The 12143-nt window shown below is 44.3% G+C and overlaps 1 protein-coding gene across 1 annotated transcript; it reads right to left on the reverse strand.

Moving 5' to 3' along the window:
• Positions 1 to 1602: 1602 nt before the first annotated feature.
• LOC128730142 (ecto-NOX disulfide-thiol exchanger 2) lies at positions 1603 to 7930 on the reverse strand. The gene is made up of 5 exons (XM_053823174.1): positions 7885 to 7930; positions 6460 to 7731; positions 4175 to 4281; positions 2409 to 2528; positions 1603 to 2319 (listed from the first exon to the last, which is right to left on the reverse strand). The coding sequence occupies exons 1-5, from the start codon at positions 7928 to 7930 to the stop codon at positions 1603 to 1605; spliced, it is 2262 nt and encodes a 753-aa protein (XP_053679149.1).
• Between the last annotated feature and the right edge of the window lie 4213 nt (positions 7931 to 12143).

Genomic DNA, 12143 nt, shown 5'->3' on the forward strand with positions numbered 1-12143 from the left:
CGGCATTGCCCTATGGATGGTCTCCTTACTCGTACTCATATTAAGTATCGGTTTGATTTAGAAAGCAGCAACATTTCCCAGACAACCCTATAAAAAGTACACACGGAACCATCGTGCGTAGTTCGTCAGTTCCTCTTCATCTTCGAGTTATTGTGGTTTGCTTTAGTTCCAGTGTGTTCTCACTCATTAGACAGCTGTCCCTAGCGAACGAAGCTTATGGGTTTGTTCTATTTTAACACGATAATTGACAATAAAGAGCATTTTAAAAAGATTATTAAAAGTATTCACCACTTTGTTCATCGCCCTCTCCCTGGTGCACTACGTGTAAACGGCGTGTAGCTGTTCTTTGAATTGTTCGAATATGCTGTACTATAGCGGGAAAACAGGTAACAAAAAGTGCAACCTTTACCGAATCGAGCAAATGTTCAAATGAGTATTGATTTGCTGTGTTTCTAACATTAAAATAACTTATGTCAACACGTTACGTATTGTAGAATTAGTAGCTGTACGTAGTACACGTTTCGACTGTGGGTGATAACACATCCAGTTATGTTTCACATTTCCCTTGGAAGATGCTTACTTTAGTCTATTAATTGAAAACGAATTAAACAAAGGTGCCTCAAACATATAACGAAATCGACAATACAACAATAAGACGTATTTTTTTTTGCGAGATCACTAAACTAATTGTCGCAACTAACTGTATGGCATCCACACATCACAAACACGTTCACCTCCTATAACCTATCGACATTTTACACCCGAAGGATTGCATATTTCCCAGGAGATATTGCCGGAACTCCCTCGAGTACGCGCCACCTGTCCCTCAGGCGTATGATAATTTAATATAAATATTTTCCTAACCGTTACAAAGGACATTTTGTCAACACATGGTCTAGCTATTCTTTAAAAGGGACCATTCTAATCTCCCGAATGGTGGCTTGTAGCTTACATCATTTAGTTGGTATAAATTCAATTGAAACCGAGTATTATGAATCGAATATGATCTCTATTTGTCTAGACCGGCGAAATATCAGTAGATTATCGTTACCGACAAATGAAAATGAATCACTGCTCTTATTATTTTGCCACCGTTCGGATTCTTCCCAAACGGTTTACTATATTGTGAAGTATGGTCTTGGATGAGGAAGACTTTTTCATATCGACGATACGTGAATGATCCAACAGAATTTGTCCCGAGCCTGATTCTATCTACATCAGGACCTTTTCAAGGACAAAAAAGCACCAGTAGACCAAAGGTTAGGTAGTGAAGCAGCCGCTTTCATATGGGCGACACGGTTATATGAACTGATATCGTTTCGAGACAACTTAGCATGCGCGATTGCAGACCAGAGTAACAGACCGTGTTTCGAAATGGGTAACAGATCTTAAGAAAATGTCCTTCCAATCTCATCGAAAGCTGCAATTTTGAATGCAACCTAAACTCAACGTTATAACAGGCACCGATGCGGTACCATTGTATCATCTTATAGGATCGTGCAAAAAGCATTTGTTTCAAACAAAGGTTTCAAATTTCTGCAACATACTTATATGAACTAAAATAAAGTGTCTGCCCGGCGATTTGTTTGGGTACCGGTTTCCTCAGCGACTTGTCGCGTTTGATTCATGACCAATGAATCTATAGCACGGACTAGAATTGATTCCACTCGCTTCCTCGTTTTCCTCCTTATCACCATTCGTACCGCTGACGCGATCAAACAGTTGTCGATAACGGACGAACGTATCTTCCAGTTCCTTTGGTTTCATTTCGCTCACGTACCTACCGACGTACGACCATATCTGATCGAGCGACGCTCCGAGCGGGTGAATCATAAGAAAGGTTGACGCAAAGGCAAGAATTTTAGCTTGTCGAACATCCGGCGCTGCATTCGTAGCATGCACATCTAAGCTTGTTTCGATCGTAGCCGTTGCTTTCGTCGCTGTCGGCACAGTTTGGGAAGCGAGAGTTGCACTTGCTTCCGGTGCATTTACTTGGCTTTCTTCGCTCTCCGAATCACCACCCTTACTGGAGGAGGAAATGCTCGCGACGCTGGACGCGGCCGCCTTCGTAGTAGCTATTTTCGTTTTCAGCAGAAGCTGCTTTACGTTTGCATCTTTCAGCTCGTCCTCCAGCTCGCAGATTCGGCCTTGGCGTTTCGTTTCCTTGGCTTTGTTTTCTAGCAGCTGTGTTTGAAGGTTTCGAATTGTCTCTTGCAATACCTCGATATGAAGAATCTTCATTTTCAGCTCGCCTTCTTGCACAGTGGAAGATTCCGTTGCTGCATCCGCTAGACCGCGTTCGGAATCAGCAGCATGATCCTGCCAGAATGCCACGTTGACCAGAGTCCGGATTAAAAGGACACACATTAGCATACCACGTGATCTCGAATTTGATGACATTATTCTACCTTGTGATCCTGCTCCCAACGGGACTTTTTGTATGGGAGCGATGAGATCGACTGATCATCATCCGACATGTCCATTCCATCCTCGTCGGGAAAATCATCCAGTTGAACGCACTTTATGTCCTGAGCAGCGTTGTCGATGCACACGTCGGTAACGTAGATTTGTGTATGTTACGGGAAGTAGTAGAAAAAAGAACGTCATAAGTTAGATAAGCAACATGCAAAATGTCCTTATGAAATGCACATATTCATAAATATCGATAGGCAACAAAGGAAAATAATCAAATCATTTATCAGTAGATAGAATGAAAAAAGAACGGTTAAGGGGTCGAAATTTACTTTCTGATCGATGGATGAGCCTTACGCTTACCCATCCTCCGTACGATCGATCGCATTTGACTTCAAAAAGTCATAGAATGATTGAATACACAACCCGTAGGCTTAGCGGAGGACGCATCAACGCCACAATATCTAAGGAAGCAATCCTTCGCGCGAGTTACGCTAGGCCGGGAAAGAATTGTGTCAATTTTTCTTCTAAATTTCAACCTTTTTTTAAGATGTTTCCAAACTCCTGCGTTATCTCCAAATCAGAAAAACTGCATGAAAATAGTCCTTCGATGGATGTTGTGTGTGTGTTGGGCTTTGAATTCCCCGCACTTACCTTTGCTCTAGTATCGCTTGTACTATTTACTGGAATGAAGTGTACGCGCTTCTAAGGCATGTGGCATGAGGGAAGAGTGTGTGTGTACATTTGAAAACTTGCCATTCACGGTTTATGGACTGCGATTACGCATCTTTTGGTATAGCACACCCACTATGTTGTTACATTACTGGATAGTTTGGTTTTTTAGTAAATCTTATTCAACAACTTATCTTGCTCTTCGTGCGACCCTGTCGGATGACCCTTAACATTGTACAGAAGTACATCCGTACAGTGAGCTGGACAGAATTTGATCAAGGGCCAATTGAAAAAGACAACAATCAACATTTAACAATCAAAACCGTCCACAGCATAGGTAGTTCTACCTTATCAGTGAAATAAGCATGCTGAGGGTGTAAAATTTTTGATCAAATTCTGTGACATATATAATAAAAAAATCATTACTTTAGCAGAATGCACAGAGTAGCTTAACGACGAGAATGTTAAAATTGCTTTACTAGTTCTGAAAGCGTTGTGAAATTATAACCATTAAAGTTTTTACTACAATAAATGTGGGTTTCGCAACTCGAGAGGAATAATGTAATGAATGATAACAATAAAGATCACTATAAAACAAAAGCTTGGTGTCTGACATGACGACTATTTTCGGCTAAAATTTGACCTCAACATATATAAAGCAAATGATGACCAATTAATATCCGTCATACTGGTGACGGAAGTAAAATCCATACGATTGCAATTAATGATTATAATATAAAGAGCTCGGCATGCTGTACGCTTAATCGTTAGTATATTTGATAACATACAACATATTACACCTTGACCAGTCTGGTAGACATACATCATGCAGAGAACCGTATGAAGAAGAAAAAAAACCATCGCTGGAACACCAAAGCATTAGTACTTACGGCTAAAATCGAGGATTAAATTAATACAAAACTTTTACAAACACACACAATCTTGCAAATTACTAATAGGCAATTACTACGGAAGCAAAACTATGCAGTTTAATGCGAAAATACACTATCAGATGGAGGCGAAATATGCCGAAAGGAGCACTAGAAGAAGAAAAACCAGTGAAACGAAATACTAGCGTTCGAATACATACCAGTGACTGCTTCTTCCACGCATCGATGTTTTTTCTTTGGGCTTTAGTAAAATGATCCCAAACCTTCTTGTGACTGGCCGCATTGAAAACTTTTTCAATCTGACTGACTGAATCGAAGTGAAGTGGAAAATAATAATAGTAATAACAATGATAGAAATATTTGTCTTGTGGCAGGGTATAGTTTTAGAGCAAAAGAGGAAGATATATAGAGACACATTGTGAATTTAATGGGGATGATATGATAGATTTGTTCCGTTTGCTTTTTTTCTGTTTGAACATTAAAAAGTGGCTACCCTCTTTCGTAGTACATAAGATGAGCGAACATTAACGCACGGCTTGGTGTAATTAGTGTGGTAGAATTTTAGCGATAGTCAAACAGAATGTACTTCGTCGCTTTGGGCGGTAATGAGCACAATTTAGGGGTAGGTGCAACGAATCAGGTAGGCTAACATTAATTCAGTTTGGTGGCAGGATAACGAAACATGTTCGATTACTTCCGAAAGATTCAACACACTTAAAGAGCAATACGATAATAAGAGCAGCATGATATGGAAGAAGCACTGTCGAAAAGTAACACAGCAAAGAAACCATCAGTTGGCGTTTAGTTCTAGTAATGATACAGTTAACCATTACAAACTAGCTAACAAACTAAAATGTGATAATAGTAAACGGACCCCGAACACGTATGGGAAAAGAACTAAGGTTCCCGGTCGTTATGCGCTATGTAATGTAGAGAGGAAAAGATTACTGCCCACACACGCAAGTAAACTAGATAACGAAACGGATAGGCAAAGAAAGTCATCGACAAATCCACAGTGTACAGTGAGGAAAGAACTTAAAACTAACATTCATTATTTCTAAGTTTAGACATTAAATCTCCGCATAGTACAGCGAAAGAACGATTTGCAGTACCGAGCTCATGTTCTATCGAGGACTATTTACCTGACCCAGCTGAAGGCGAACCCCATACGAAACTGGGCCACCACTTTTGTTAGTAAGAAGCAATCCCGTCTATGAAATATAACACTCCTAGACTGGGGTAAATTAAAAAATCTTCACCTGTCCGCGAATGTATCCACCAATGATGATATAGTTCCAAGATCGCTCCCAGTAGGACGCGATTCCCGTCGAGCGATATGGTTACTGTACAACTTAGTAGGAGAACAGGAGCTTTACGTACCTTGTCGAACGAGAGACTTTCCCCGTAGGGCATTTGGGGAAACATGTAAAGCTTTTTATTCGAGGAAGGCATGAGTTTTGTAGAAAAAAAATGCCGTACGATACCAGTGAACTTGACGGTGGTTGATGAAACGATTCGATACTGTGAGCTTTTTGAAGCAGCGACGCACGCTCTCGCTTGCTCTAGAATTATAGACTACGCGCGTACTATGGAGGTAAACTAAGGCATAGTTGATATTGTAAAAAAAATAAGCGATCGATCTGTCCTGACCAGGAAGATCACGAAAACAGGATGACTTTGAGGCAACTATGGAGGGCATGTTCTATTGTCCAGTGGTAAGAGTAAATACAGTACCTTCGGTAGCAATGATGTGCTGGTTTTGGTTGATTGTCAGCAACTAGAAGCAACCTTGGGCTACAACTACAAGAGCCTGAGAGTGCGTGTGAAAATGGTGTGGGGTTGTGTGATAGAGATTTTTCCAAAGGGAGATATATTAAAAGGGGAAAAAAGTCATTCACAAACAGTAGGCTGATAAGGCGGAATAAGAATGAGACCGAAGAAAACGTACCAATATTCCTAAAAATTGTGGAAAATAACAACAAGATTTTCACGTTCATGGGTCAAGAAGTGCCTTCGTAACGTATAAAATGTAGTAGGCTGGATTTGTACGGGACACCTACGATAGCACCTTGTTAGTTATTTATTCCTGCAGCTGGACGCCTGTTTTGGGTAGTCCTACATGCTCCTAAGGTACAACGGTTGAATTATGCTTACAAAATAGTTTTAGCTTTTGAACTACTGCCGGAACATTTGTACCTATTACCGAGATTGAGCGTATTATGATGGGAATTTTATGCTACACAACACAACTCACACGAAACGCAACAAAATATGAAACATGTCTATAATAAAAGTAGTAGTAGTGGTAGTAATAGTAGTAATAGAGAAGTAGGTATACCAAAATAATAATAGCAGCATTAAAGGGCCCGGCAACCCGGATTTAATGCAGGAGTGTGACTTCTAGTGGATACTTGATCTTGAAGGAGCGAAAGGAACTACATTCAGGTGACTAAAAACGATCTTTTGCTTCTCATTTTGTACTTACACTGTGCCAGCATGCCCTTCGTCTGCTTCCGGTATTGCTCACGGGCCCGCTTAAGTTCTTCGTCGCAAACGCTCTTTTCATTCAGCAACCGACGAACGTGAGAGTTTGTGCTCTGAATCATTGAGTAGAAGTTGTTCGAGTTCTTCTTGCTGCAATCGCCTCGCTCGAGCCAGGTCACCAGCGTCTGGACGGCTTTGGCGAACGTTTCATCATTTTTCAACCGTTCTGCTACCGATGTGGCCTCATGCTCCGTATAGTGCACCACGGGTTGGGGCGAGAGCGACCGAAACCGATCCTCCTCCAGCCGTTCCCGGTGGCGCTTTTCACGCTGCAGCTTCCGCTGCTTGCACTCGTACTCGTACTGATCGTCGCGGGCTTGTGCGTAATCCACGTGCAACACGCCAAAAATTGGTGGTTCTTTCGGCTCGGTCGTACCGTAGTTAAAATTGCTGCCAATCTTCACCCGATACCCGGACAGGTAGATCGCGGAATCGACCGACGCCTCGTAGACGTAGCGTATGTGGCAAAAGTTTTTCTTCGACAACCGGAGCGTGGTGATTTCGCCGCATCGTTCAAAGATTTCACGCATCACCTCTTCGGTCATGCCCGATGGCAGTCCTCCTACGAACACCGTTCTGCAGCCAGGTGGCCGATCGATTGTCTTCGGTGCAGGAGCGTTCGGGTTGGGCGGAAACAGTGTGCAGCTTTTGCAGTAGATCACTTCTTTTGCCGCCGCAGGTTTTTCGAGACTCGTTGCGCCGCCAGCAACCGTAGCACTTGGCCCTGGGACGTTTCCTGCTGGGACAGCGCTCCCGTTCAAAGCCCCCGACAACTCGGACGCAGTCGGAGCCATCATTGGAAACGGCTGCATGCTGATAAGGGACGACCCGTCCACCATGTTCATCACACCCGGCATCATCATGAACCCGTGGTGGGACTGAGGCTGAAGTAGCTGGTTGAACACCAGCTCTCCGCTATTCGCATGCTGCAGCTGGTTCTGGTGCTTGTGCAGCTCTTCCAGCATCTTCTTGTTGATGCTCTCCTCTCGCGCTTTTTCCATCGCAGCAAGCGAGTTGCCGGTTTCTTTGATCGATTCGTGTTCGGCCACCGTCTCGAGCTCCATCGGAGCGGATCCGGATCCATTTTGCATCGATTTCACTTTGAACTCGAGCGGTTTATTATTTAATCCGGCCAGCAGGGCTGCATTTGCGGCGGTCGTGGGTGCTCCCAGCTGCGCCGTCAGAAAACCGCCACCACCTGACAGTAGTGGATCTGAAAAGGCAAAGGCACACACGAAGGGAAAAATCGATATCACACGTGTAGGCGCCCGCGAGCCAAAAGCACGCAAGCTGGAGGACCTATCATTGCGGTGCATTCCTTTTTGCGTTTTTCTTTTTTTTCGCTTGCACGAAACTGCGAACTTACGCATCGGGTGTAGGCCCGGAGCGAGCGGGTTGAAGGAGAATGACATCACTACCGAGAACGCGACTAGACGCGACTAGAACTAATGAAGAACGAAACCACGTAACACCACTTGCGAAACGAACTCCGCTGTCCTCGGACAGCATCAATGGATGAGGAGTGAAGACAAATTTACGCAATCATTTTCCCGATTTGAAAACTTCTTCTCTTCTTCTTTTGCACATTGCACAATGCAAAATACAGCCTGTTAAGTGATCGAAACTTTGTTCAGATGCACTTTAGTTAAGATTTTGCTTCACGGAGCCAACTGAGTCTGCAACAGAACGGTGACGAAACAGCGAAGAAAAAAATCTAGAACAGAAGAAAAACAATATCACAACAACATTCGTCAACCCATGGACAATGGACACTAAAACTGCAGTAACATACTTGGCTTGGTAACTTTAATTATGTATGTTCCCTCCAAATCGGTTCTTTACAGGAGGGAAAAGCCTTAAGTACAATTCTAAATTAAAAATCACAAAAGTTCATGCCCAACATGAGCACCTTCAAAACAATTCCGTATACACGAACGAATTGAGCTGAACCTTGACACAACTTATGTCAGCTCGAAGGACTTCATTGGTTCAGTTTAAAGCGCACAGTTGAGTTCTAGGATATGGATTCAGCAAATTACAAAAATTAGTGGCTTTATTGAGATTTTCATACCGAAAATGTCATTAGATTTTATAAATATAACTCTTAAATAAAATGAAACCATTATATCTTAAAATAAATAATTAATATGCATATATTACGTTTGTTAAAATTGGAGGTTGGAAGTTTAATACTTCCCTAATGTTCAAGGATTTGTCGGCTAAACGGTAGAATTCGAATCCTTTGAATGTTAGTGAACTATTCTGCAGAAGAATTGACGTGGTTATTTTTATGTTGAGTTCCATGATAATTATAAAAAATCTACTCCATTTTTAGTATTAATAATCCAATGTTCTGTCTGGTCGAAACCTTTTGCTTTTAGAAACTGCGTGCCACATTCTACTATCCGGTGGCATTTAATGAAACAATACACAAAATAAACATCGAACTGGGGACAAATAGCACTGTTCGGGTTCATTCTCGCCAGCCTGGTACCAAAACCTGTGCGTTTCCAACCCAAAATGCAGCAAAAGAAAACAGAACCGTGAAGGACACCCACCAGTCCCAAGCGGGCATTAAGAATGCCTGATGGTGTATTTCAGCGAAACAGCAATATCTTAAACCGGTACAGTGAAAAAAGGACTATTCACACACACACACACACACATGCACGTTCGGTGGTCGGTAACCGACGGCATGGAAGGAAAGAAGACGTTCTCGTTCCGCCACCGGACAAAAGTGAAAACCCCACTCAGCCTGTGGGGAGGAAAAAATAACAAAACCACAAGCTCCACCGCGCCGGGCGTGCCAGAATCGGCGTGGGACAGAGAAATGGAAGAAAAACAAACCCACCCGACGGAGGGGATACGCGCCGTTCAAACCTGTGGCACCATTTTCTCCCAGTTTTCCCGGACCCAACCCAGGCAAGGGCTTCAGTCTGTAGCGTTATCCTTTATCCTTTTTTTACCGGCATACCCATCGTGTCCGTGTTCGATGCAGGTGACGCCAGTTTGGGTGTGGAGCAGGGAAGAGCGAGCCTGACACGGCAGGACATCCGTCGCTGCCCACCAGTTCCATCCCCTTCCATGGCCCGACGGCTTGTGTGCGTGTGTGTTTGTTGAGAGGGGGGACTCGCCGAAATCCGACGAGGCAGGAAAGAGCGACGGGAGGATCGCTAAAAAAAATATCGAAATGTTATTTTTTCCCTCTCGACATGTAGAACAAATATTTTAGTTTCGACTCTCGACCGAGAGAACGAACGCAGGACCGAATGGTAGCGTTTTCTTCCACTGCTTGTGCTCCAGCCACGCAACCAGCGCGCCTCTAGGGGTTCTTTTCCGTGCCACATAGGCAACCGAATGGCACGCGGTAACGTAAGCGTGATCCACATCCTTTCGCGCTCACATTTCCCGATGAGCCAGACCGCTTCCTGGAGAACGAGGCGAGGCGATAGGGCAAGTGACGGGCCACGTTTACCGCGCATGTGTTTGGCGGGAAAAATGGCGCGCTCCCTTATCGCGCTCGGAAGTGCGTCCGCGTCGTCGTTGTCCTTCCGATGCACCATCGAGGATTTTGGTTCGATCGGTTTTTCGCAAGCGCTGGGAAACCCGGTGGAGAGCTGTGATCGAACGAAAACACTCCCCTTCGCTACCGGGTGGGTTGGCCGCAAGGGCAAGGGGTCTGTTTTTCCCCCTCAAAGCGACGCGCATGGAAAAGCAGGAATGGAAAAAACAACGCCAAAAACAACATTGGATGGAAATGAAAAATAATATACAACACCGCCGATAGAACGAGCCACGGTGCGGGAATTGCGTGTGTTTGGCAGTCGTTTGGTCGCTGAAGCGCGAGCGTTTTTCTTTAAGATTTACTGTGCTCTGTGGAACTGTTTCGTATACTAAAGACACCGAAACAAGTAAGCTAAGAACAAAAAAGAAAGAAACGACGACGAAATTCCACCTACAATTTTTGTTGGCCACAATTCCAAGTCATCTGCAAAAATCTTCGCTAGGTCTACGTACATAAACCCTAAAAAAACGTGTATTGTTAACAAATTAGAGACTGTGTAATTAAAGTAGCGCGTTCATACTTACAAATGAGAGCACAATTGACATTCTCCCATACTCCATGCAATTTAGACGACAATGTTGCGAACACCCTTTACTGAAGCCCTTCGGGAAGGAACGCCGCGCGGTGTCGTCGTGATCTGGGCCGGTTTTTCGCGAATAATTTTGGATGCGTGCGTGCAGCATGCGATGTTGCGAGAAACGACCTGCGGTTGTCGACCGACCGGCCTTCAGTTGGCTGATTTATTTCAGCGAGCACTTTTTCCTATAGAGTATAGAGTCAGCTCCATAAGTTGTCCTTCTCGAAGGACCGAAGAACGAATGCTGTAGACACGGGTTTTTTTTTCTTAAAGTACGATACTTTAGTAGAATGTAAAAACTCCACACTAATGGAAAAGTTTATCCGTTTTACAAAAGACTGCACTAATTATAGTTCACATTTCGCTGAATGAAATACATCAAAATAACAAGCCACGATACAAAAGTTACGTGCATAGCCTCCTTCGATCGTAATGAGCAGAAATCGTTCGCAAAGCTCGTACACGCAGCGAAAGCTAATCATCCGGCTAATCCATTCCCTCCTTGACCGTGACCATCATTCCCAGCTGGAGCTCGAGTCTGGGGGCCAATTTGTTTTCCCTCCCTTCGAGTAACATCGTTACCGATCGCTACATCAATCAAAGGGTAGCACCGTTTCGGGCTAGGATGAGGCCTATTTCTCGCCCTCGCTCGCTCTCTCCAGAGCAGCGAGCGTATTGCATTCTGATGCATCTGGGTGTCCCTCCGATGAGGAGTTAGGCCATTTTTTTGCCTCCTTCACTCGTTCTTTTGAGCCCTTTGGCACGCCAGGCGTGTGTGCATTCGGGCGATGCGTTGAGTTTCGCCTGTTCGCACGAACCCCTGGGAAAAATACCCACCATTTCCACGAGCTGTTTCCTCGGTGTTTGCCGGAACGGAAACGGATCAATCGTCACCACCCTGCCCTCTTCATAGGGACAGCCACCTCCCTTTCCACCCAAGGGAGGTTAAGTTATTAATGCATCCCGGGCACCCGCCGAGCCACACATTTCATCGATTTCATGTGACCGCTCCAATCATGACTGATGCAGCTGCATCAACAACCCGTTCCACATGCATCCGGCGCATGTGCGGAGGGTGGATGGGTGGAAGGTGAGTTTTCATCACGGTGCAGCATGCATGTGTCGGGCGTCGCCATCACTCAGCCGGCCTTTCGATACGTTAGCTTGCGGGATCGAATTTTTCTCACTATTGCGGGCTTCATAAATTATCGTGCACGCACATCCCAACCAAAACCGAGGGTTGCCAGTGGACCGAAGAGAGAGAGAGAGAGAGATAGAGAGAGAAAGAGCCCGAACATGGGGGATGCTGGAAATGAAAAGAGATACCCGCGAGTGACGATTAATAACGTTTGATAATTTATTTAAAAATATTCCAAATCATTCGTCATCCATCCTTGCGATGCACGGAGTGCAATTCGAGAGAATGACCAACCCTTTGGAAGGTGAGCGAGAAAGAGAGAAAAAGAGAACTGCAACGGTCTGT

This window comes from Anopheles nili, chromosome 2 (assembly GCF_943737925.1).
Source record: "Anopheles nili chromosome 2, idAnoNiliSN_F5_01, whole genome shotgun sequence".
Lineage (NCBI taxonomy): Eukaryota > Metazoa > Arthropoda > Insecta > Diptera > Culicidae > Anopheles > Anopheles nili.

What these genes read in the sequence shown, in the direction of transcription:
- LOC128730142 (XM_053823174.1), bottom strand. Translation starts at nt 7,930, where the DNA reads ATGTCATTCTCCTTCAACCCGCTCGCTCCGGGCCTACACCCGATGC. An exon ending in GAAGGGCATGCTGGCACAGT is followed by an intron (nt 4,282 to 6,459) that starts GTAAGTACAAAA and finishes ACTTCGATTCAG; the next exon opens with TCAGTCAGATTGAAAAAGTT. An exon ending in GTTGGGAGCAGGATCACAAG is followed by an intron (nt 2,320 to 2,408) that starts GTAGAATAATGT and finishes GCATTCTGGCAG; the next exon opens with GATCATGCTGCTGATTCCGA.